Here is a 22,329-nt window from a genome sequence, read left to right on the forward strand (position 1 = left end):
CTCGTTAAAATTGAAATGGAATAAATGGTCTAAAAATTGAGAGCCAAAGAACCAACGGTCGTTATTTAAGAATAAAATATCATTCCAGTTGCTCACACCAGATTTAATTCTATAATGACATTGATGTGTTGATGCAATTTTCCCTATGCCCAATTAAAAGTTTCAAAAATTACAACATTTGTATTTTGAGTTATAAATTTGATCCGTAATGTTTATAATTTTGCAATTCCAGTAGTTCAAAAATTGAAGTTTATCAATCTCCCTTTTAATTCTTCGGCTAATTTTGTCAGTAGAAGGCAATTTCAGTTTTGGCTCTTTTACCCACGAACCGGGCCGAACAGCGGCATCTATAAAATTAGTTAGGACTACAAAATCATCATCGGTTTTAATGAAGAAATTACAAATTCGATTTTTGAAGATCTTACAACATGTCTGAAACGCTGTATCTGTTGAATCCTAATGAAACAAGATTTGAAAAGTCACTGGGACTATTAACATCCAAGTTTGTCTCTTTATTACAAGAAGCTAGTGATGGAATAGTTGATTTAAAGTCGGTATGTTTATGCTAACGATCTAATGACCTTAAGCATTTGGAATATAGCCAAGTAACATTTGGAGAACAAAAATCAGTGGACTAAATATATGCAATTCAAGCTATAACTTGAAGATTTGGCTTAAAGACCCTGACATAGCATAATAGTTGACCACATAGCATAATAGTTGATAATCAAATATGCCAATGGGAAATTTTAATAGTAAAATAACCAATATAGATGCAAAATGTTGGCTGTTTTTTTTTTAAATAACCTTTAATCAAGAAATATATACTAGATTCCATAACTGACATACGTTTAAAAAAGATGTTTTTCAGTATTTTCATTAGAAAAGGCCAATTCCGAAACCCTAGGCCTAGATTAAAAAAAATACCTCTTCTTACAGCCCAATATAATTAGAAAATCCTTTCCCCTGTGCACTGCCATTATAATTATATCCTTGACCCCTAATTTTCCCTCCTGAAAAAATTTACATATCCTAAATTCCATTCTTACAAGTTTTCCTCTCATTTATAGGCCTATGCCAAATCCTCAAATATCCATATTCTGTTTGGTGTATTCTTGTATTTCCATTGGAGAGACTAGAGTGAGTCTAAAACAAGTGCTTAGGAATAATTATATTAAATAAAATTTTTCAGAAATAAACCTTATTATAATTAGTTTAAATATAGCCCTTGAATAAAATCACACATTAGGACTCCTCAGAAGGAACATAAATAAGGTAAAAAGTTGTATCATTAGGTTCCTTATTTTGTGTTCTTATTAAATATCATATTTACAATTCTGACACTTTACCCCCCCCCCCTCCTTGTGGTCTCAGATATAGCCCTTGGATGTATGCAAAGCCAAAAGAAAGCACTAAAAAAATGAAATAATTACTTTGTAAGATATGCCATGTTTCTATTAATCATGTTTCCTTCTAGTACTATCCACATTCTATGAAAATTGTTTCAAATATTTTACATGCATTTCTTTTGTAGTTATTAAAGTAAAACTGAATTTCATCAAATAAAGACCAGAGTTACCTATTATTTGACTTAGTCTATTATGAAAAGAAAAACAACAAGTAATTATGTCACTAGTGGCTAAGAACACAATCTAGGATGGGTATTTGTATAACATAATTATGGTATTCAACAAGAGCATAAAATAAGGAACTTAAAGGTATTATTTCTATCTCATTAAAATGTTTCTTTCAAAGGAATCCCTAATTTAGAAAATTACTGTCCAAGACTATATAGAAAAGTTCCTTTTTTGTATCAACTTGGTGAATCACCGCTTTAAAAAAAAAACATTAAGAAAAGTTTTCAGAAATCAGCTCAAATATTAAGTCTGAAAGCTTTATGGTAACAATTAGGACCAGGGACACATTTGAAGGGAATCCCAAAAATTATGGAAACTACTTTAAAACAAATTTTAATACTTACTTATTTCAAAAGTAAAACAGTTCAAAATAGGGATGAAACCTTTTAATTGACAGTGAATATATATAAAAATTATTTACTGGATATTTTGAACACATATACAATGTTCATCATCAGTAGTAAAACTAGCAGTGGAATGCTGGTAAAAAGACTATTTCTCCTAAAAAACCAAAGAACATTTACTCAGCTCATAAATTGGTAAAAAAAATGCAGGTAAAAAACCCCCAACCCTCTTCCAATGAAATGTTTTAGTTAACTCCCCTGACAAAAATTCTTTTAATTCTCCCCCTCCCCTCTGAAAAATCCTGGATACAGCTAGGCATGTACTACAATGATGGGACAATTTTTAGTCCCAACACCTGTAATAAATTAAACAAATTCATAGTTTAACAGTGCTTGAAGAATTATTTAGAAACAAGTCTTAATTGCTTCACAAAAAGGAAGTATGTCATTACTAACACAAAATGTGTGTTCTAAGACAAAATTTTGGAAGTATGTAAGAGTGAACCAAGTTTTAAAATTGCCATCATCTACTTCCTTTATAGATCCTAAAACTCTTTCACATATAGATGATAATTATGAAAAATCACAACTTTTCAATAAGGTGTTTAGTTCAGTTTTCACACCAACACATGCTCAATTTAATCCTCCAGATTTAACAAAAAAAAATTGATGATTCAGATTTTATGGTCCAGCTGCTATATCAAACACTCCATGATCCTGGAAAGATGACATATACTGATGGATTGTCAAACATGATATTATGCAAACTTGCATCAGTGCTGGCTGAACCATTCACATATCTGTTTAAATCTTTGCCTCTTGTCTGGTGAATGTCCTTCAGCTTGGAAAAAGATCAATCATTAGGCCATTGTACAAGAATGGTTCAAAGTCCCATTTTAAAAATTACTGACTGATTTCAAATACATCTCTCTTTTCCCATGTAATGGAGAATGTTCTGGTTAGCAGAATCCAGAAAATTTTGAAGAAAATGACATATGGCATTCAGCTCAGCATGGGTTCCATAAAAAGCATTCTTGTAACATGCAACTTCTGGAGGTGATTAATGATTTTCTATTGATGGCAGATAATGGTTTTCTGTTTGAATATACTTATATTGACTTCTCCAAAGTATTTGACAAAATTTCCATCCCACTTCTGATTAAGAAATATCAACTATACAGTACTGGCCAATGAACTGAAGCATGTATAGCAGATTATTTTACAAACAGAACCAAAGAGGTTGCAATAGGTGCTGCTTTGTCATCACCTGTGTTTGTCGTAAGCAGACTTCCTCATTGCAGTTGTTTTGGGCTGGTACTCTTTTGCCCTTTATCAATGATTCACCATGTGTTGTTAAAAATTCTACCATAAAAATGTTTGTGGATGACATGAAAGTTTACTGGTCAGTCATGAGTGAATTGAGATTTCTTTACTTCAACAGGATTTGGATGCTCTGCACTGGTGGGGTAGAGTGTATGCATTGGCACTGTTTCTGTTTTTGAGAAAAACAGTTAGAAAAAAAACAGAACAGAAACAGAAACAGGTCAAACAAAAACAGGTGACCTGTTTCTGTAATCTGTTCTGTTTTTCGAAAAAACAGAAAACAGCTGTTTTTTTCAAAAAACGGCTGTTTTAACAGCTGTTTTTTCTGTTTTTTCCTTACTTCTTCTATTTCTAATAGGAAAGAAAACATCTTCTTGTTAAATCTTTTAGTTGCATACAAAAGATGAGCAACTTCGTGTAATTTAACACACTAGCGTATTTTTAGGGGGGGGGAAATTTGGCAAAATTTGTCATAAAATGTGTCCAATTGGGTGCAATTTTACCAAAAATTCTTAGGCCTAACAGCCAAATTGCATTTATTCTCAAATTCTTTGTCACTCATTTATTATAAAAGATTGTCGAAAAAAAAAATCGATTCTGACTCCAGAAGTTGAACTGATCCGTTACCTTGCAGAAAAGCATCACCTTAATTAGACTACAAACAAGAGGCAGAAGGACAACAGAATGGAGAGGGGAGAGGGAAAAATAGCAAGACCTCTTACATTAATGATGTATAGTTTTATTTTCAAGTTTCCCTTAACTTCTCCAACCATAGAATTCAGAAAGCTTTTCTGTAAGAGCCAACAGTAAGGCAAAGAAACAAAAATTTTCGTCCCCTAAATCCTGCCTAAGCCGGGGACAAAAATTTTTACATTTCTTTTGTTTTCTCGTACTTGCTTGACATTACTAAGATTTTTCTACATTCAATAAGAATAGCAGACTTATATACCACGGTTGTAAAAAAATCTATAGCCCCCACTCTTTATAGGCTACTGGTACTTATGACCTTTAGGTGGGACGACCTTTTGGTGGGCTAAGTAAACATATGAGGGACTGTCTTGCTGCCACTCTTTCTTCTAAAGTCATTCGTTCATATGTACAAGGATCAAGATAAGCTGCACGCTGGTAGAGCTCCAACTTGAATCTAGGATTTTGCACAAAATACTTTTTAACTGCATAAGGAGCTGATCCTTCAGGCGATTCTCAAGTAGCCTCTTCGATCTCGCTTCACAGAAGCTCACCAATCCCTTGATCAGCATGTATGCTTTGCTTGAAGTGGTGTAAGTGGACCCACTAGCCAGTTCAGTGGCCTCTTCAAAAGGGCTCAAACAACTTGTTGTACATTCTAAAAGTGACCAGTCTTGCTCAGTAAGTTCCAGTTCTCTAATTTTATCATTGCAACCATTTACATCATAAAATTTCTGTAGAGCAGATTTTCTGTGTAACATGGAACTAATCATCACATAAGTGCTATTCCAATGCACTTTCATATCATGAGAGATGTGACCACTTAGTCCTTTTTCTTTGCAAAGCCCTTCAAAGAGGTTGTGTTGAATATTTGACTTTTTTTAGCAGCTTGAGTGTCCAATGCAACTTTTTGAGTGCACCATTGAGTGAGACTGAGTCTTCAATTTCAGTAAAATCATTTGCACCACTGGCCCATTCAGTTTCTGTGTCAGAGTCATACTCTTCCAAGTCACATACATCTGAAGCAGTGTCAACAATGTCTGAATCTATGATATCAGGAAGGTCATCTTCTGTCAGACCAATCTCTGAGGAACATTGCTCTCTACTAGTGCCTTGTTTGGGTTCATCATCTGAATAATATTCCGGTGTTTGCTCTACATCAAATTCATTTCTCCCTAAAATTTGAGGCCATTTGTGACACTGAGGTGGAGGCAGTGGCCAAAGCAAGATGAACGTTCAATTCCACCAATTTGACAAGCTTTTACAATGCTTGAGCCAGAATCAGTTACAACACAGAACAATTTGTCTTCAAGTTCAAATTTCTTCAGGGCTACTATGATTGCTACAAGTATATTTGCTGCTGTATGCTGAACCTTGAGATGCTTAAAGTGCAAGATGCAACTGTGAACTACCCATTTTCCACTGACTAGCTTGGGGTAATGTACTGTCACTGCCAAGTATCCTCCCCCTGTATATGACCAGCAGTCAAATGTTATAGATACCTTTAGTGCATGATTCATATCCAATTTCAGTTTCAACAGTTTCTTTTTCTTTGCTTGAAACACATGCCTTTTTATGGTATGACCTGATGGAGGCAAAATACCGCCTGTCAAGGAGTGTATCAGTCAACGCATGGCTTGCATGTCAAAAAATGGAAAGTGGTAACTTGTCTACAAGTACTGTTCTTACACACTGTTTTGTCAATTTAAGTTGACTTGAGCGGTTGCACAACATCAGAGAACAGATATCTCTAGTTCCTTTTCTAGAGAAAGAAAAATTGCTCTTTTTGTTCTTTGGCTGTTCTTCAGCTATCCCACATCCTGGTAATGAACCCTGTAATGTACGACAAACAACAGCTTCTGGGCCATTGGCAACATTATCCATGTCTTGCCGTGCTGGTGCAGTAGAGGCAGATGACTGTACTTTCACCTTAATCTTATGAACATTTTCCAGGTGATTGACAAAATGAGTTGAAGAACCTCCACTAGCCTTGATAGTCTTTTTGCAAACCTTGCAGGTATGCTGCATTTGTCTTTCACACCATAATTAGCCCAAACTGGCTTTTTCCTTATGATTTTAGGTAAAACTTCTACCTGTTCATCAGAGGGAATATCCATGACAGTTTTGCAGTAGTACCTGAAAGTCATTTGAATCAGTTTTTTTTTTAAATTACAGACAGGCATTTGTCCTACAAGAATCCTGATACACCCAGTCAGGGTGACTAATTTTTGCATACAATGTAGTTATTGACAATGTTGTGATGATTCTTTTGAAAAAAAAATTGAAAAGAAAAATCAATGTGATATTTGAATTTTGCATGTCCAACTGTGTGGTACTAGGGATAAAATAAGTCTGAGTTACAGCATAGTACAAAAAAGAAAAAAAGGAAGAAGTTAAATGGGCTTGTGCTGTATCTGGAATGAGCTGACTGATAACAATAGGCATGGAACCCTCACGCCTACAAAAGTTCAAATAGACTAGCATGGCTAGTCTAATTTAACTGTTCATAATTTTTACTTTTAGGATGCTTGCTCCAGCGCACAAAATTAAACGAAGGAAGGACTAATTTTTGAATACAATGTAGTTATCGACAATATTGTGATGATTCTTTTGAAAAAAAAAAATCAATGTGATATTTGAATTCTGCATGTCCAATTGTGTGGTACTAGGGATAAAATAAGTCTGAGTTACAGCATAGTACAAAAAAGGAAGAAGTTAAATGGGCTTGTGCTGTATCTGGAATGAGCTGACTGATAACAATCAGCCTAGAACCCTCATGCATACAAAAGTTCAAATAGACTAGCATGGCTGGTCTAATTTAACTATTCATAATTTTTACCTTTAGGATGCTTGCTCCAGCACACAAAATTAGACGAAGGTTAGCAAGGAAATCGAGCTTCTAGTTTAGATGTCGCTATGATTTCACCTGAATATCAAGGAAATTATTCTTCTTGTTGACAAAGGACGATTTCGGTATCATACCCGCTAGATAGCGCGGCATTAAAAAAAAACAGGAAACAGATAAAAAAAACAGAAACGAAAAAAAAAAAACAAATGAAAAAAAAAAACAGAACAGAAACAGAAACAGGTCAAACAAAAACAGGTAGCCTGTTTCTGTTTTCTGTTCTGTTTTTTGTAAAAACAGAAACAGGCAAGAAAAAACAGAAACAGTGCAGATGCTTAGTAGAGTGTACTCTATGTTCATTAATAAAACGTTTAATTAATAAATGTTTATTATAATAAACATTTAATTAATGTTTATTTAATATTACTTAATTAATATTACTATGTTTAATTAATAAAGTGCAATGCTGTGCACTATTTTCATTGACTCCCTCAGCATTACCAAAACATATGTTTTGCATTACCAAAACATAGTTAGAAGCCAAACACCAAAGAATTACCAAAACATAATTAGAAGCCAAACACCAAAGCATTACCAAAACATATGTTTATACATATGTATGTTTTGACATTGACTCCCTCAACATTACCAAAACATAATTAGAAGCCAAACACCAAAGCATTACCAAAACATATGTTTATACATATGTATGTTTTGACATTGACTCCCTCAGCATTACCAAAACACAATTAGAAGCCAAACACCAAAGCATTACCAAAACATATGTTTTGCCTTACCAAATCATAATTAGAAGCCGAACACCAAAGCATTACCAAAACATATGTTTATGCTTCTGTATGTTTTGACATTGACTCCCTCAGCATTACCATTACTTTGCTGATGGTAAATCAATTTCAGGCAGGGAGTATGTTTGAGAGCTTAGGGTTTGCTTTGAGTCCAGTCTCAAATTTGATAAACATGTATCAAATATCACCCATGGGCAAAATACCAATTATTACATCTAAAGTGTACATTCTCTAAGTTTCATCTTTGCTCATTGATTCCACTTTATGCATCTACTGTACATCCAATGCTTGATTATTGCTGATCAGTATGGTATCCCATTAATAAGAGAGATAGAAAAAGAGTTGAGAAAATCCAATGTATGGCCACAAAACTCATACCTTACCTGAGTCATTTACCATACCACTAGAGAATGCAGAGACTACAGTTGCCCAATCTTCAGTTCCGACATGATAGAGCTCACCTAATTAATACATTCTCCATTGTTAGGGACATTGCTAATACCACTACAACTCACTTTTACAGAAAACAGTAGTGTCCATCAACACCAAGACAGAATATACCAACCATGTCTACAGAAAAGATTAGGCCAAAACTCTTTGTCTAGCCAAGTGTGGAAGACTTGGAAAGCACTTCCATTGGAAACAGTTGCAATTATCACAGTCCAGTCTTTCAAAAGCAGTTTAGCCTCTACAGATTTCTGTACTAGGTCTTATAATGATCTGTTTTCAAAATATTTTTATTTTGTTGTATCAGTTGTTTTTGTGATCTGTATGTTTTCATAGAGTGTGTTATTTTCATAGAGTTGTATGTTTATGTTATCTTGTCTTAGAGTTTGTTTCAGTGCTGTCATAATTTGTTATAATGTTTAGTGTGACAAGCTTGGTAAAGCCTACTGCATTTTGGAATTAATAAAATAAACAAACATAATTGTTTTGGGCCAAAGAAAGAAATAATAAAAATTTTAGAGTTTTAGAATTTGCAGCACAACCTCCATAAAGGTCAGTTTTTATTTGCTATTCATTGTTATCTTTGCTTGTTTAAGTGTAATTTTTTGTTCATAATTCTTTCTTCTTAATTGGATCTTATTACCCTTTGATTAAATTTGTTTTTGCTGTTGTCCAGAATATAGTTTGTTTAATTTAATTGTGTCATTGTAAAAGAAATTTTAACCAGAATTTGAAGTGTCCAGAGTGCAGTCATGCCCAGAAAGGGATTATTTACCCCATACCATCTTGAATTTGATTAACTCTTGAAACAATATGGACAAAAAAAACCCCATCAAAATCAGTAATGGAACTGTATAAAAAATGCACAAGAAAAGGGAAATCTTCAGATACTAATTACCCTTTGAATACTTTTCAGCTCCAGAAGGGAAAGGTGAAGTTTCTGAATAATTTCTTACAACAAAAAAAAGCTCACTCAAAATATTGTACTAATCTAAAAGATAAATTCTAAATAAGCAAAATTACAATGGACAATGAAACCAAACTGAAAACAAGCTTAAATAACCTAAGAGGTTATGGCAGCAGACTTCAAGTAAGGAGGAGGAGGCAGCAGACTTCAAGTAAGGAGGAGGAGACAGCAGACTTCAAGTAAGGAGGAGGAGGTAACAGACTTCAAGTAAGGAGGAGGAGGCAGCAGACTTCAAAGTAAGGAGGAGAAGATAGCAGACTTCAAGTAAGGAGGAGGAGGCAGCAGACTTTCAGACTATTCACCTGAGTGAATAGTAACCAACACCCTAGAAAAGGAGTTTTGATAATAATATGTACAGCAAAAGGATCAAACTTTTATCTGGATCCCAAATATATTTTAAATATATTAACTTTAATATATTTAAATATATTAAATTTGATAATTAAAAACACAAAATATTTAAAATATATTTTAAATAAAACCCTAAGGGGTTGTATTGAACCAATATTCCTACAACATTGGGAGAAAGCTTATTTGAATGGAAACTCCAAGTTCTATTGTGATTTTGAAGTAGCTAAAAGATTGTATCACAGAAAAGTGGTGGTTTCCACTGTTTTGCAGCAAAAAACTAGTCTTTTCTCAAACAGGGCCTAGAAGTTATTGTTAGAAAATTCTGGGATAGCCAATAGACCTAAAATTCTCAAAAAACTGTGTTGAATTTTCCAGTTTCAGAAGTAGTAATGCTGAGTAGTGACACAATTGTTCCTAAAGAGCCACATTATTCTAACAGAGGAAACAGTTAATATAGACTCTTATTCTAGAGCTTTATTTAAATAAGTTGACGAACTTGATGTTTGCTAAAACGTGTACTTTGGAGCATAGTTGCACATTAGCTATTATGGAGCCAGTTGGCCATTGTGTAGGTGGAAGTGTACTTGATCCTCCTAAAAGTTTATTATTCTATTCAAACTTTCGAACTCTTAGTGATTCTTCAGATAAATATAGAAGAAGGTCTAAGGAGGAGGCATAAATTAATATTAAATCTCCCTTTATTGGGATTAAAAATAAATATAGGTGTAGGATGATAACTCCCTTCTTATTGCAGAGAGAACAAAAAAAAGGTGGTGGAAAAAAAAAGAAAAACAAGGGGTTCACCACTTGTTAGTACCTTGCTCTTTACACTAAAGCTTAAATTTTGTCCCAATTCCTTAAGAATGACCCCTGAATCACAAAGCCATAGAATAAATAGTTGAAATTAGTAAAAATACTTAAGCGTAAAGAGCGATGTATTAGGAGGAGATGGACCCCTCATATGTGTAATAATTTCTTTTCGTTTTAAGTTTTAATGCTGCTCCTTACTTTCAGTTGAAAAAACTTTTTCATATTTATTTTTCATTGTTTTTTTTAATAATGCTAGAAAATCCTGTGTTCTGTTCATTGAAATTTTATTCCCCCCATGACAAATTCCTGCATGGAAAGTTCCCCCAACATATCCCCCTCTTCTCAACCCCTCCCCCAACCAAAAAATCACCCTGAAAACATCTGTACACTTCCCAATAACCATTACCATATGTAAGCACTGGTCAAAGTTTGTAACTTGTAGCCCCTCCCATGGGGACTGTGGGGGAGTAAGTTGTCCCCAAAGACATAGTTATAAGGTTTTTCAACTATGCTAAATACAATGGCTCTTTCAGAATTTTGATCCAGTGACTTGGGGAAAATAATTAGTGTGGGAGGGGGCCTGGGTGCTCTACAGTTTTTTTATCACTTAAAAAGAGCACTAGAACTTTTCATTTCCGTTTGAATGAGCCCTCTTGCAACATTCTAGGACCACTGGTTCAATATGACTTTCCCTGAGAAAACAACAAACAAACAAATAAACTCGCATCCATGATCTCTGATACGCTTAATCTGATGGTGTGATTTTCGTTAAGATTCTATGACTTAGGGGGTGTTTCCCCCTATTTTCTAAAATAAGGCAAATTTTTTCAGGCTCGTAACTTTTGATGGGTAGAACTAAACTTGATGAAACTTATATATTTGAGATCAGCATTAAAATGCGATTCTTTTGATGTAGCTATTGGTATCAAAATTCCGTTTTTTAGAAGTTTGGTTACTATTGAGCCGGGTTGTTCCTTATTACAGTTTGTTACCACAAACTGTTTGAGAAATTTCCCAGTGTTATCACTTTGTCAGTTCTGGCTGCCATGTCTGATTGGTTGTGAAATTTTGAAGATCTTTGGTTATTTTAAGCATAATTTTGATGGAGTATCTTTCAACTCTGGTCCAAAGGAAAAGCAAACTGAAAATTTGAACGATTTACATCTTATATAACCTGATTTCTAAACACCCCAGTGATCTGGACAGTCCAGATTGCACCAAAAAATGATAACTAAATATTGCCCATGTAAGGACAAGGCAGTTCAAATTCTGTAAATAGTTTTGGACTAACTTCTAGGATTAGTTGACTTTAGTATTGAATCTTCCATTGAACATTATAACAGAAGTTGCAAGATTAGTTTGTGACTTGTTACTAAAATTACTATCATAAAATATAATTTGTGACTAGTTAACTAGTTGCACTGCTTAACTAGTTGTATTTGATTGCTGGAAGATAGATGCAAAGGCTTTGTCTTAAATATTATAAAGATTGACATTTATAAATGATAAGCTAATTTATAGATACCCCTGTAGGGTAGCCACCCTAAATTGCAGAAAACAAAGGTAAACTGAATATTTGCCCACTGAATGTTTGACAATCTTTTGTTGACTAACATAAAAATTGAGTTATGGTCATAATATGTATAAATGTGTTTTAGGCTGTAGAAATCTTAGAAGTAAGACAGAAAAGACGAATATATGACATAACAAATGTCTTAGAAGGAATTGGACTCATAGAGAAGATCAGTAAAAATAGTGTCAAATGGAAGTAAGTTCTTTTATTTTGTACCGTTTTTGTTTTGTGATTCTTTCTAACATGTATAGTAGGCTGTACCTTCATCTGACTTTTTTTTATCTTTTTCTACGTGTTTCTATATCTGAGTTATACCATAATTCTGTATTGGATATCCTAAAAGCCATAGCCCATTTTTCTTTATGAAATTGAATGTTTGAAATTCTTATCGGCATACTTATTTGCCACAAAGAGAATTAAAACCTGATTGCTTTTGGGCCTCATTCCTCTTTTATCAGGGCACAGGTACCTCTAAAAAATTCCAAAGATTATTCATGTGTTACCAGCGAACCCTTTTTCACCAGTGCTATCTTATCATTCAGTATCTACTACCAGAATACTAAATTTTCTTAGTATTTCTCTGTGAAACAACAACGTTTTAGACAGTTTTGTTTGGTAGGTAATTCACTCATGACCTATGCTTTGGATTCATGTACCTTTCTGAATTTAAGGAATAGAGTTAAGAGTAAGAGTTTGAATGAACTGTACTTAAGTCCTTTCTGAATTTAAGGGATGAACTGTACTTAAGCTCTCGCCTAACACCTCTCTTAAGCTTAAGGATTTGATCAAATAAGAATAGATTAGTCCGCTTTTTTAAGGTTGCCTAAACTGGGTCAGAAAACTGAGGAGCTGATATAGTCTTTTCCTAGAAAAATTTGAAGTTGGTACCAACCTTTTGATTATTGTAAAGAGAAAAAAGAAATAAAATTCAATGATTGTATTAGAATTAATAAGAAATGGGTTTGATATCATTTTGAATTTGGACATCCAACCTATACTGCAAGTGTGAATACAAAATCTTTAGAATGGTGGTTCCTGATCGATTTTGGGCCATACTCCAAATAGAAACTTCAAAAACTCTTATGCCCCCCTCTGTAATATTAAAATTTTGCTGTTCAACTTTCATGTTCATTCACCTGAAGGAAGCTTAAAGGGCCATTAACTAGGTATCTTTTTTGGGTTGTCCTCTAGGTATATTTTATGCAGCACCTTTTCTACAATGTAGCGCCTTTTCTACAACGCAGCACCTTTTCTACAATGTAGCACCTTTTCTACAATGTGTAACGTCATTGAAGTACTATCATGTGTCTTTTTTGCTCTTTAAATGGATTGAATGTGATTTCATTTAAATGAATTTTTTTTTCAAAATTAAGGCTCTAAAGTATGATCATCCAAAGGTTGCATGTCCTGCCCATGATCCATAAAATGTTGTCATGCCCCACCAGTGGGGCCTACACTTCACGTTGGGTATAACAGCTTTAGAAGAATGTTACAATACTTCTTTTTGGTGTCTGATGTCTAAAAATGCATTTTAATACATTTTTACATATTTGTACATTTTTATCCATTTTATATATATTTTTTGCGTTTTTTTTTGTATTTTTATTTATATTATACATTTTTATTATAAAAATAATTATATTATTTTTTTAATGTAATTTTATAAATTGTTATACACAGTATAAAATGCATTTTATACATTTTTGTATATATTTGTCTGATTTTTCTAAAGATTGAAGGTTTTAGATTGTTATTATTGATAATTATCTCCCCTTATATGTAGACAGGACAACAGAGTTCATAGTCTTCTTGAGGTCAATCAGGAGTACCAAACGGGCATGGAAATAATCACATGAGAAGTATTTCTTCCAATGTCTCACATCAAAATATAAGTCAAACATGTGGTTTTGAGTGTCAACTTGGTATTAACCTTTCAATTCTTGTAAACAGGAGGAGGAAATGAAATTGAATTAGTACACTAGAATAATAATCAAAAAGGAGTTTAATGTCTCTTAGAATTTGGATAGCCAGTCCGCGTTTCAAGTATGAATACAAAACCCTTTAGAAAAATGTTGTAATTTCTCCTTTTGGGTGCTAATGTGGCCTCTAGAGCAGGGGTTCAGTTTCAGTTTTGAGTTTGGGGTGATATAAAGAATATGACAACAAAATTGTTCAGTTCGCTGAGAAATGCTGAAACATAAGCTAAATTAAACTAAAATATAAGCTAAATCCTAAGGTGTCGGCACTGGGTGTGCTGACACCTTGTAATTTAGCTTATGTTTTTAGGGAAGACAAGTGTCATCTCTCTAGATTTTTTGGCCCATCTTGTTTTTTAGGCATATTCATAGAAAAAATGAAAAAAAAAAAACGAAAATTGTCCCCTATAGTGTTAAAGAAATAATAGTTTTTTTTTTGTTTTCATTAAGAAAAATTGAGAATACCCCTTCCTTCCCCTGCATTTTCGTGAATTAGGGCCACAGCATTTTCTTTAGCTCATTGAACCTATTTTTAATATTCTTTTTTCTAGAGGTGGCAGTGCGTCAACAAATACAGAAGAATTATCCTTCAGAGTTCTCAAACTAAGGGCTGAAATTGCCAATTTGGAAGCATTTGAAAAGATACTAGATCTTCAGAAGAGTGTGAGTTTGAGCACCCCATCATTATTTGTAGGTCTAGATGCCAGGTTTTAGAATAGGAACTTGACTGAAATTGATCCTTTGAGTGCAAGATGAACAATTTAAATAAAAGGAGAAAAAAATTTGGCAAAAAAGAAATCGTTGTAGGCTGAACCTTGGTCCTCTCATTGAAAGATTTTTCGTAGTCTAGCCCATTTAGGATATTATTTGTGCATTTCCATGGTGTGGGTAGCTCAGGTTAGCTAGGTCACAGGGGTAGATGACTCTTTTCTATTAAAAAGTCGTTAGATCCCCAAGAGAGCACAAATTAGGAGCTCTTATTATTACTACTACTACTAACAACTACGCAGCACCAAGCCGCCCGAGGCCAACACAGCTACGCACGCTCCTCTCCCATCCCAATCTATTCAAAGCCTCCCAAGAAGCTCCTATTTCTTTTAAATCTTTCTTTATGACATCTTCCCACCCCTGCCGCGGACGATTTGCTTTCCGTTTAGCCCTAGACGGTTGGCCGAAGGGACAATCTTTCGTAATCTGTCTTCCTTCATCTGCAGAACTTGCCCTAGCCATCTCAACCTTTCTTTCATTATAGCCCTAGAAAGCGGGATTGAACCACATTTTTCATATAGCCTACTGTTTGAAATATGATCAGTCAGCCGGGTGCCCAGAACAATCCGTAGGCAATTTCTCTGGAAAACATCTAGCAAATCTTCATCCGCGTTTTGGAGCTCCCATGCTTTAGAGCCATATTAACCACTGTCATCACTGTAGCTTCTAATATTCTAATTTGGTTTATAGACATATCTTCCTATTGTTTTCAAACTTTTTTTGACTGTAAAAAAAAACACCCTGGGCCTTGGCTTTCTACTTTTAACATCTTCACTGCTCCCACCATCATTATTAATAATACTATAAAAGTAAGTGAAGCTGTCCACCTGATCAATATTTGCGTTATCCAACGTCACCTTTTCATCTTCACTTGGTCCTAGCGTTAGTGACTTAGTATTCTTAACATTAATTTTCAGACCTATTCTAGCGCTCTGAACTTGCAAAACCTCTAAAAGTTCATTCATTTTGCTCAGCCTTTCATCTAGGATACTTAAATCATCAGCACTAAGTCCAGGAGATTTTTTCCTCCCCATTTGATTCCGTGGTCCCCAATGCCTTTCCTGTGCCTCTTAAGAAAATATCCATCAAAATGATCCATGTAAGAGGGGATAGAACCCAACCCTGCTTAACTCCTGATATAATTGAAAACCAGCTGCTAACCTCATTTCCTACCTTATTGTTATTGTTGTACATATCACTAATGTATTTGTCTGGTGTAGGTCTGGTAAGACCTTCGGTAAAGCTCTTCTATCAACAGAATCGAGCGCTTTCTCATAATCTATGAGCCTGAGGACGAAAGGTGTTTGATAACTCAGGCACTTCTCCATTATTAACCTAAGAGTGAAAATTTGGTCAACACGTCCTTTACCTTTCTAAACTGCACTGTTCTTCTCTTAAAACTTTGTCTATAGCATCTCTCAGCCTAAAATGTATCCTATTACTAAGTAATTTGCTCCCTAGAGAGACCAGACTAATGTCTTGATAATTTCCACACTCATTCTTACCACGTTTCTTATTCAGTGGTTTAATTTAAGCTTTCCTAAAGTGGCTAGGTACTTCCCCTTTTTCAAAATCCTATTCATAATCGACAGTAATCTTCAAAGCCACCATATTTAAGAAACTCGTAAGCATATATTTCTCTATTTTTGGAAGGTGTACGATATTTTGCTGAAGTGACTTGTTATAAACTTCACTGTAATTAGGGGGAAATATGCTTATTTTTACATCATATGGTGTTGAAACACATAATTTATTCGTGATTTCCTATGTCGTTGGAGAGGAAATATGACTGTAAATACTTACAATGTAAATTTTTGATCCAGGAAGCACACAAAAATGCATTTTTTTATTTTTGATATAGTTCCAACTTCTTACCAGACGAAATTTTCTTAGCTAAGTTGGCATGCACCCCAGGGGGTAGTATAAAAGATCTTTGGATGATTCAATTAGAATGTCTAAAAAACTAATGTACTACTTCGTTCCTGATGAATTATACCGTTTGCATTATGAGAGGGGAGGGTCTTCTTCCTATTCCTGTGAGACCCTTTCCATAATGCTGCTATTGCCTCCCTCTAATGGTTGACTTGTAAACACCAATGCGGTACTCATGTGAGTAAAGTTTTTGCAAAAATACTGAAGTATGTTTTAAAAGGGGTGCAAGACAGTTTTATGAAATTCAGAGGGTTCTGGCAATCTTGTAAATTTACGTAGTGTGAATATACAAGCAGATTTGATTCAATGGTCCTATGTAAAATATTTTTGTGTCTGCCTGATTTGGTGTTGTACCCTTACTTTCATATTTGTGTAGCCGTAGTACGGTTATGGTCAAACTTGAAAATGGTATTTCAGTTGGTCTATCCGTCGTACTGAGGACTCAGACAAGGTTTTTGTCTGAGTCTTTTAACAAATTGCGTTTTTTACGAATGTTGTTATTTAGCACTCGTTTATCAAATTTACTGCTAAGAAACTGTTTATTTTGGAGTTCATTTTTGTATTTTTTTTCTTTTTCCTTACTCTTTTTTTTTACCTTTGTTAGTGGGTAAAAATAAACTTATCCTATAGAACCATTTCTGCCACAATACAACAACTTGGGCCAAGTGGGGATAAGATTCCAGTGAGTGAAAATTTTGAGATTACTTTCCATATGAAACTATCATGTACGATGAAAATACCCCCCCCCCCCTCCTAAAATCCTAATTTTTTTTAAAGCAATTTCTCCTATGATCTGTTCTCCTATGAACGCTTCAGATAAAGCTTTTCAATCCACATTTCAATTTTTTGAAGTACGTACTCCAACCTTCCCCCTTCAAATGGCATTGAACTTGGATGACTTGGGACAAGCTGTGTTTTGGGCTTAATAAGTTCCATGTATTTTTGTCTTAATATTCGTGTGCAGAAATGCAAATCTTGGGCTGTATAAGATGGCAAACGTTCTTAGAGACATAGCCAAGAAGTAAACATGCCATTCTATTCCTCGTTTGATACTTTGCCTGAATACTATTAACTGTTCCTCTCAAAAATATCGACGGTTAAGTTAGAAGAAAATTATTCGGTAGAAGGATTTATTCAAAACAAACCATATTGTAGGTGCCGAGGCTAAAGTTTTGCTCAAACTTGAACCTTGCTAGCCATCATCGTTTTGGGTCAATCTATCCTGTTTATAAAAGAGACGCCAAATTACGATCAATAGACGGTAATTAGAGACACTTATGTCAGGCTAAACATGGGTGTGAATCAGACTTAAATAAATCACTTTCCCGACAAACTTTGGTTAATCCTTCAGAGAAAGTTGTTGATGTAGGTGAACGAAGCTTTCCAAGAATTTCAGGAATGATATGTGAGGTAATTTTCTCCACCTAGCTCTACGATTTAGTCTCCACCTAGTTATTTTAAACATAGAAAAATGTTTGGTGTACGTATCGGGACTGATTTTTTTTTTCTTTCTCGTTTTTTTTATACTATGCCTATTTAAATACATTCAAATTTGTGTTTTCCAGTGGATGACGCAGAGTCTGAAAAATATTACAGAAGAAAGAGATAATGTACCATTTGCCTATTTAACTCATAACGATGTATGTGAAGCATTTCCAGAAGATACTATTCTAACAGTCCAAGCGCCACCTTCAGCTTCCTTACAAGTTCCCATTCAAAGTGAGGTAAGTGATAGTCCTTCTGCTCCAGTTTTAGAAATGATTCTATCTGCCAGGTTACTATATTTTAGTTGTTTGGCATCACCTTACTTAATATTCAGCACCACCTAACCCCCTTGCTGCAGTCTGCATTTGGCAACCATATTTTAGTTGTTTGGCATCACCTTACTTAATATTCAGCACCACCTAACCTCTTGCTGCAGTCTGCATTTGGCAACTATATTTTAGTTGTTTGGCATCACCTTACTTAATATTCAGCACCACCTAACCTCTTGCTGGAGTCTGCATTTGGCAACTATATTTTAGTTGTTTGGCATCACCTTACTTAATATTCAGCACCACCTAACCTCTTGCTGCAGTCTGCATTTGGCAACTATATTTTAGTTGTTTGGCATCACCTTACTTAATATTCAGCACCACCTAACCTCTTGCTGCAGTCTGCATTTGGCAACCATATTTTAGTTGTTTGGCATCACCTTACTTAATATTCAGCACCACCTAACCTCTTGCTGCAGTCTGTATTTGACAAGTATATTTTAGTTGTTTGGCATCACCTTACTTAATATTCAGCACCACCTAACCTCTTGCTGCAGTCTGCATTTGGCAACCATATTTTAGTTGTTTGGCATCACCTTACTTAATATTTAGCACCACCTAACCTCTTGCTGCAGTCTGCATTTGGCAACTATATTTTAGTTGCTTGGCATCACCTTACTTAATATTCAACACCACCTAACCTCTTGCTGCAGTCTGCATTTGGAAACCATATTTTAGTTGTTTGGCATCACCTTACTTAATATTCAGCACCACCTAACCTCTTGCTGCAGTCTGCATTTGGCAACTATATTTTAGTTGTTTGGCATCACCTTACTTAATATTCAGCACCACCTAACCTCTTGCTGCAGTCTACATTTGGCAACCATATTTTAGTTGTTTGGCATCACCTTACTTAATATTTAGCATCACCTAACCTCTTGCTGCAGTCTGTATTTGGCTGATGCATTTTAGTTGTTTGGCACGACATTTATTAGTATTCTATCTAGGTAAGCTTACGTGAATATACACCTGAACACATGAGGAGGAGGGAGTCCGTCCTAAGACTTGTCTGAATGATTCCCGTTTGTAGAAATATTGAGCAATTATTTTTCTAAATTGCCCTTTCTTTGTACTCTCAATTCTACCACCAAAGAAAAGTCTTTAATATCCCGCCTGCCCGTATGACTGAGTACAAACAACTATGGTACCTGAGTATGGTTAATGATGGTAGTATTGTCGTATCTTTGCAAAAAAAGAAACAACAAATTAGAACACGAAATAAATGAGAATGGAATAAATAAGAATGAAGTCCTATTTATAATTTAAAAACGTATATATGCACTATGTAAATATTACAAATGCAATTGATATGAAGCAAAATAAAGATGAAATAAATGAGACACGGGCGAACTTTAAGGATTAAATAAGAGTTGCCACAGAAGGTATATTCTAAAGATGTGCAAATTTCTGCTATTACAGCTTGAGTACTAATCGAACGTTAATTTTTGGGATAGAACTGAGTTTGAACTATTACCCTAGTCAAACCAAATTCCAAAATAACATTTCTTTTTCGAACAAACCTCGAGCTTGAAGTTCTCATTCAAATGCAAGTCTTGAAAAGTGGTTGCGTAGCCAAATCTGTATTCTCATCGTTGCCATAGTGAACAAAATTTGCGCTAATTTATATCTCAAACTGAGTTACAATCAACAGAGTAAAGGAAACAGTTCTGCTCTCTGATATTTCTATATTGTCTTTAGTCTTATCTAATAATCCTCTTCCTGCGCAGATTGACCTACCTATTATAATAAGTTAAGTAACTTCAGTTAAGTTTAAGTAAAATTAAACAAAAAAAAACAAGTTTTTTAAATGAAAGTAAGGAGCGACATTAAAACTTAAAACGAACAGAAATTACTCCGTATATGAAAGGGGCTTTTCCTCCTCAACGCCCCGCTTTTTACGCTAAAGTTTGACTCTTTCTCTTAAGTCTACATTTTAAAAAATTAAACAACTTTAGCGTAAAGAGCGGGGCGTTGAGGAGAAAAAGCCCCTTTCATATATGGAGTAATTTCTGTTCGTTTTAAGTTTTAATGTCGCTCCTCAATAAGGTTCTCTGATACGCTGAATCTGATGGTGTGATTTTCGTTAAGATCGTATGACTTTTAGGGGGTATTTCCCCCTATTTTCTAAAATGATGCAAATTTTCTCTGGCTAATCTTGATGAAACTTATATATTTAAAATCAGCATTAAAATGCGATTCTTTTGATGTAACTATTGGCATCAAAATTCCATTTTTTAGAGTTTTGGTTACTATTGAGCCGGGTCGCTCCTTACTACAGTTCGTTACCACGAACTGTTTGATAAGTTAAGTTGAAGTAACTTAAGTAAGTCCCGTATTTCAAACGGGATGGATACATCAGTGCTTCGTTATGCGGACAATCTGTTAAATCCGTAGCTAGTCTCAACGGAGCTTTGATAACCTATCAAACTGATAGATATCTACAAATAGGACTAAATGTGAATGCCGCGAAGCCCAACTCCTCTTCTTTAATTTACACGGTAGTTACGTGCCCGATAGTGTCTGTCTAGGTGATAGTGATATGGCACCCACCATTGTACTAACATATTTAAGTCTCCTGATTGGATCTTCGATTAGGAATACATGAAAGATTTTGCTTTGGAATGCTGAAAGCAAACTTAGAATTGCTTATGCTAGTGTGGTTATATTGCAGCTTAATCTGGAATGGAAAGCCCTTTCTCGAATATATACTAGTGTGGATCCCCTGCATATTCTATATTTTACCTTATTTTGGGACATTTTTACTGAATCTGATAGGTGAGTGTTGCGAAGGTGCTGTTTTAAGTACGGGAAGTTTTTGCTTCAGGCCCCCTGGTGGTTCAAGAATAGGTACATCCTTAACCGTTTTGGTGTGGTGGAACCGACTCAGACCGGGATGAATAGTTCCAGAAACTAAGTAACCAGCCCTCTTCTCACTCGAAGGACGTACTATTTTAGATTTGGTATTATTAGTAATTTGTGTAAATCTTTATGAAAGTATAATAAAATGCTCACAAAGTAAATCCAATAAAGAGTAAATAAATCAACGAAAGATTGTTGTCGAAAGAACAAGATTGCATCTAATTGCAGTAAATTATAAAATGACGAGGAATAGTTGAATAACAGTAAAAATTAAATAAGAAAGTATAATAAAATGCTCACAAAGTAAATTCAATAAAGAGTAAATAAATCATCGAAAGATTGTTGTCGAAACAAAAAAATTGCATCTAATTGCAGTAAACCGTAAAATGATGAGGAATAGTAGAATAATAGTAAATATTAAATAAGAAAGTATAATAAAATACTCACAAAGTAATTTCGATAGAGAGTAATTTAAGAATAAAATAAGTAAAGCAAAATAAAGTAAGAAGTGAAGTAATGGTAAAGTAAAATAGTAACGTCGCCTATGGCACCTTTGCACTTACTTTTTTCGCCAATCTTTTTCGCGAGAGGGAGATTTTCTACAGCCTTTGATCCGACACGATTACCAAAAAAAAAAAAAAAAAAAAAAAAGCAAAAGTTAGTGCTCTTGTTCTAGGGTTACATTTTTGACATGGCATTAATGAAAATCCGACAGGTCCAGTAAATCCGATAAAAGTAGAATTACATTTAACTAATGATCCGTCGAGTCCGAAACTACAGAAACCACCCAACTCCTCCCCCCCCCCCCAAAAAAAAGAGAACATATTCTATCAGTTTCGCTAGTTGGGTTGAAGTCCATTTTGAGCAAAGCCTATAGACTGGGACTCTGAGATGCCGGTCCGGCACTACGATCGATAGTAATATGATAATCATATAGAATTTTTTTGATCATCTACAAAGAAGATTTGAATACAAAACAAAGCTTTTTGTGCCGCGAAAACTGACTTATTTAAGAATGGAAATAGAGGGGCGAGGGTTATCGGACTAATTTTTATCTCGAGAATTATAACCATATTTTAATTCCTAGATATAATGACATCATACTATAAGCCATTGAGGCATAATAGCCGAAGTTATAATACTTGCTATTTACTTCGAAGGAGGATGACTAATTCATCAAAAGAGCCAAA

At 34.6% G+C, this 22,329-nt stretch overlaps 1 protein-coding gene across 1 annotated transcript in view; it reads left to right on the forward strand.

The window, feature by feature from the left end:
- The first annotated feature begins 383 nt into the window (after positions 1-383).
- The window catches only part of LOC136032749 (transcription factor E2F5-like), a 50,772-nt gene continuing 28,826 nt past the window's right edge, over positions 384-22,329 (forward strand). The window contains exons 1-4 of the mRNA XM_065713084.1: positions 384-554; positions 11,876-11,985; positions 14,318-14,429; positions 18,032-18,190. Coding sequence (XP_065569156.1) covers positions 429-554; positions 11,876-11,985; positions 14,318-14,429; positions 18,032-18,190 — 507 coding nt within the window. The 5' untranslated portion in view covers positions 384-428. The remainder of the gene's footprint in view (positions 555-11,875; positions 11,986-14,317; positions 14,430-18,031; positions 18,191-22,329) is intronic.

The sequence above is a fragment of the Artemia franciscana genome, chromosome 11 (assembly GCF_032884065.1).
Source record: "Artemia franciscana chromosome 11, ASM3288406v1, whole genome shotgun sequence".
Classification (NCBI taxonomy): Eukaryota; Metazoa; Arthropoda; class Branchiopoda; order Anostraca; family Artemiidae; genus Artemia; species Artemia franciscana.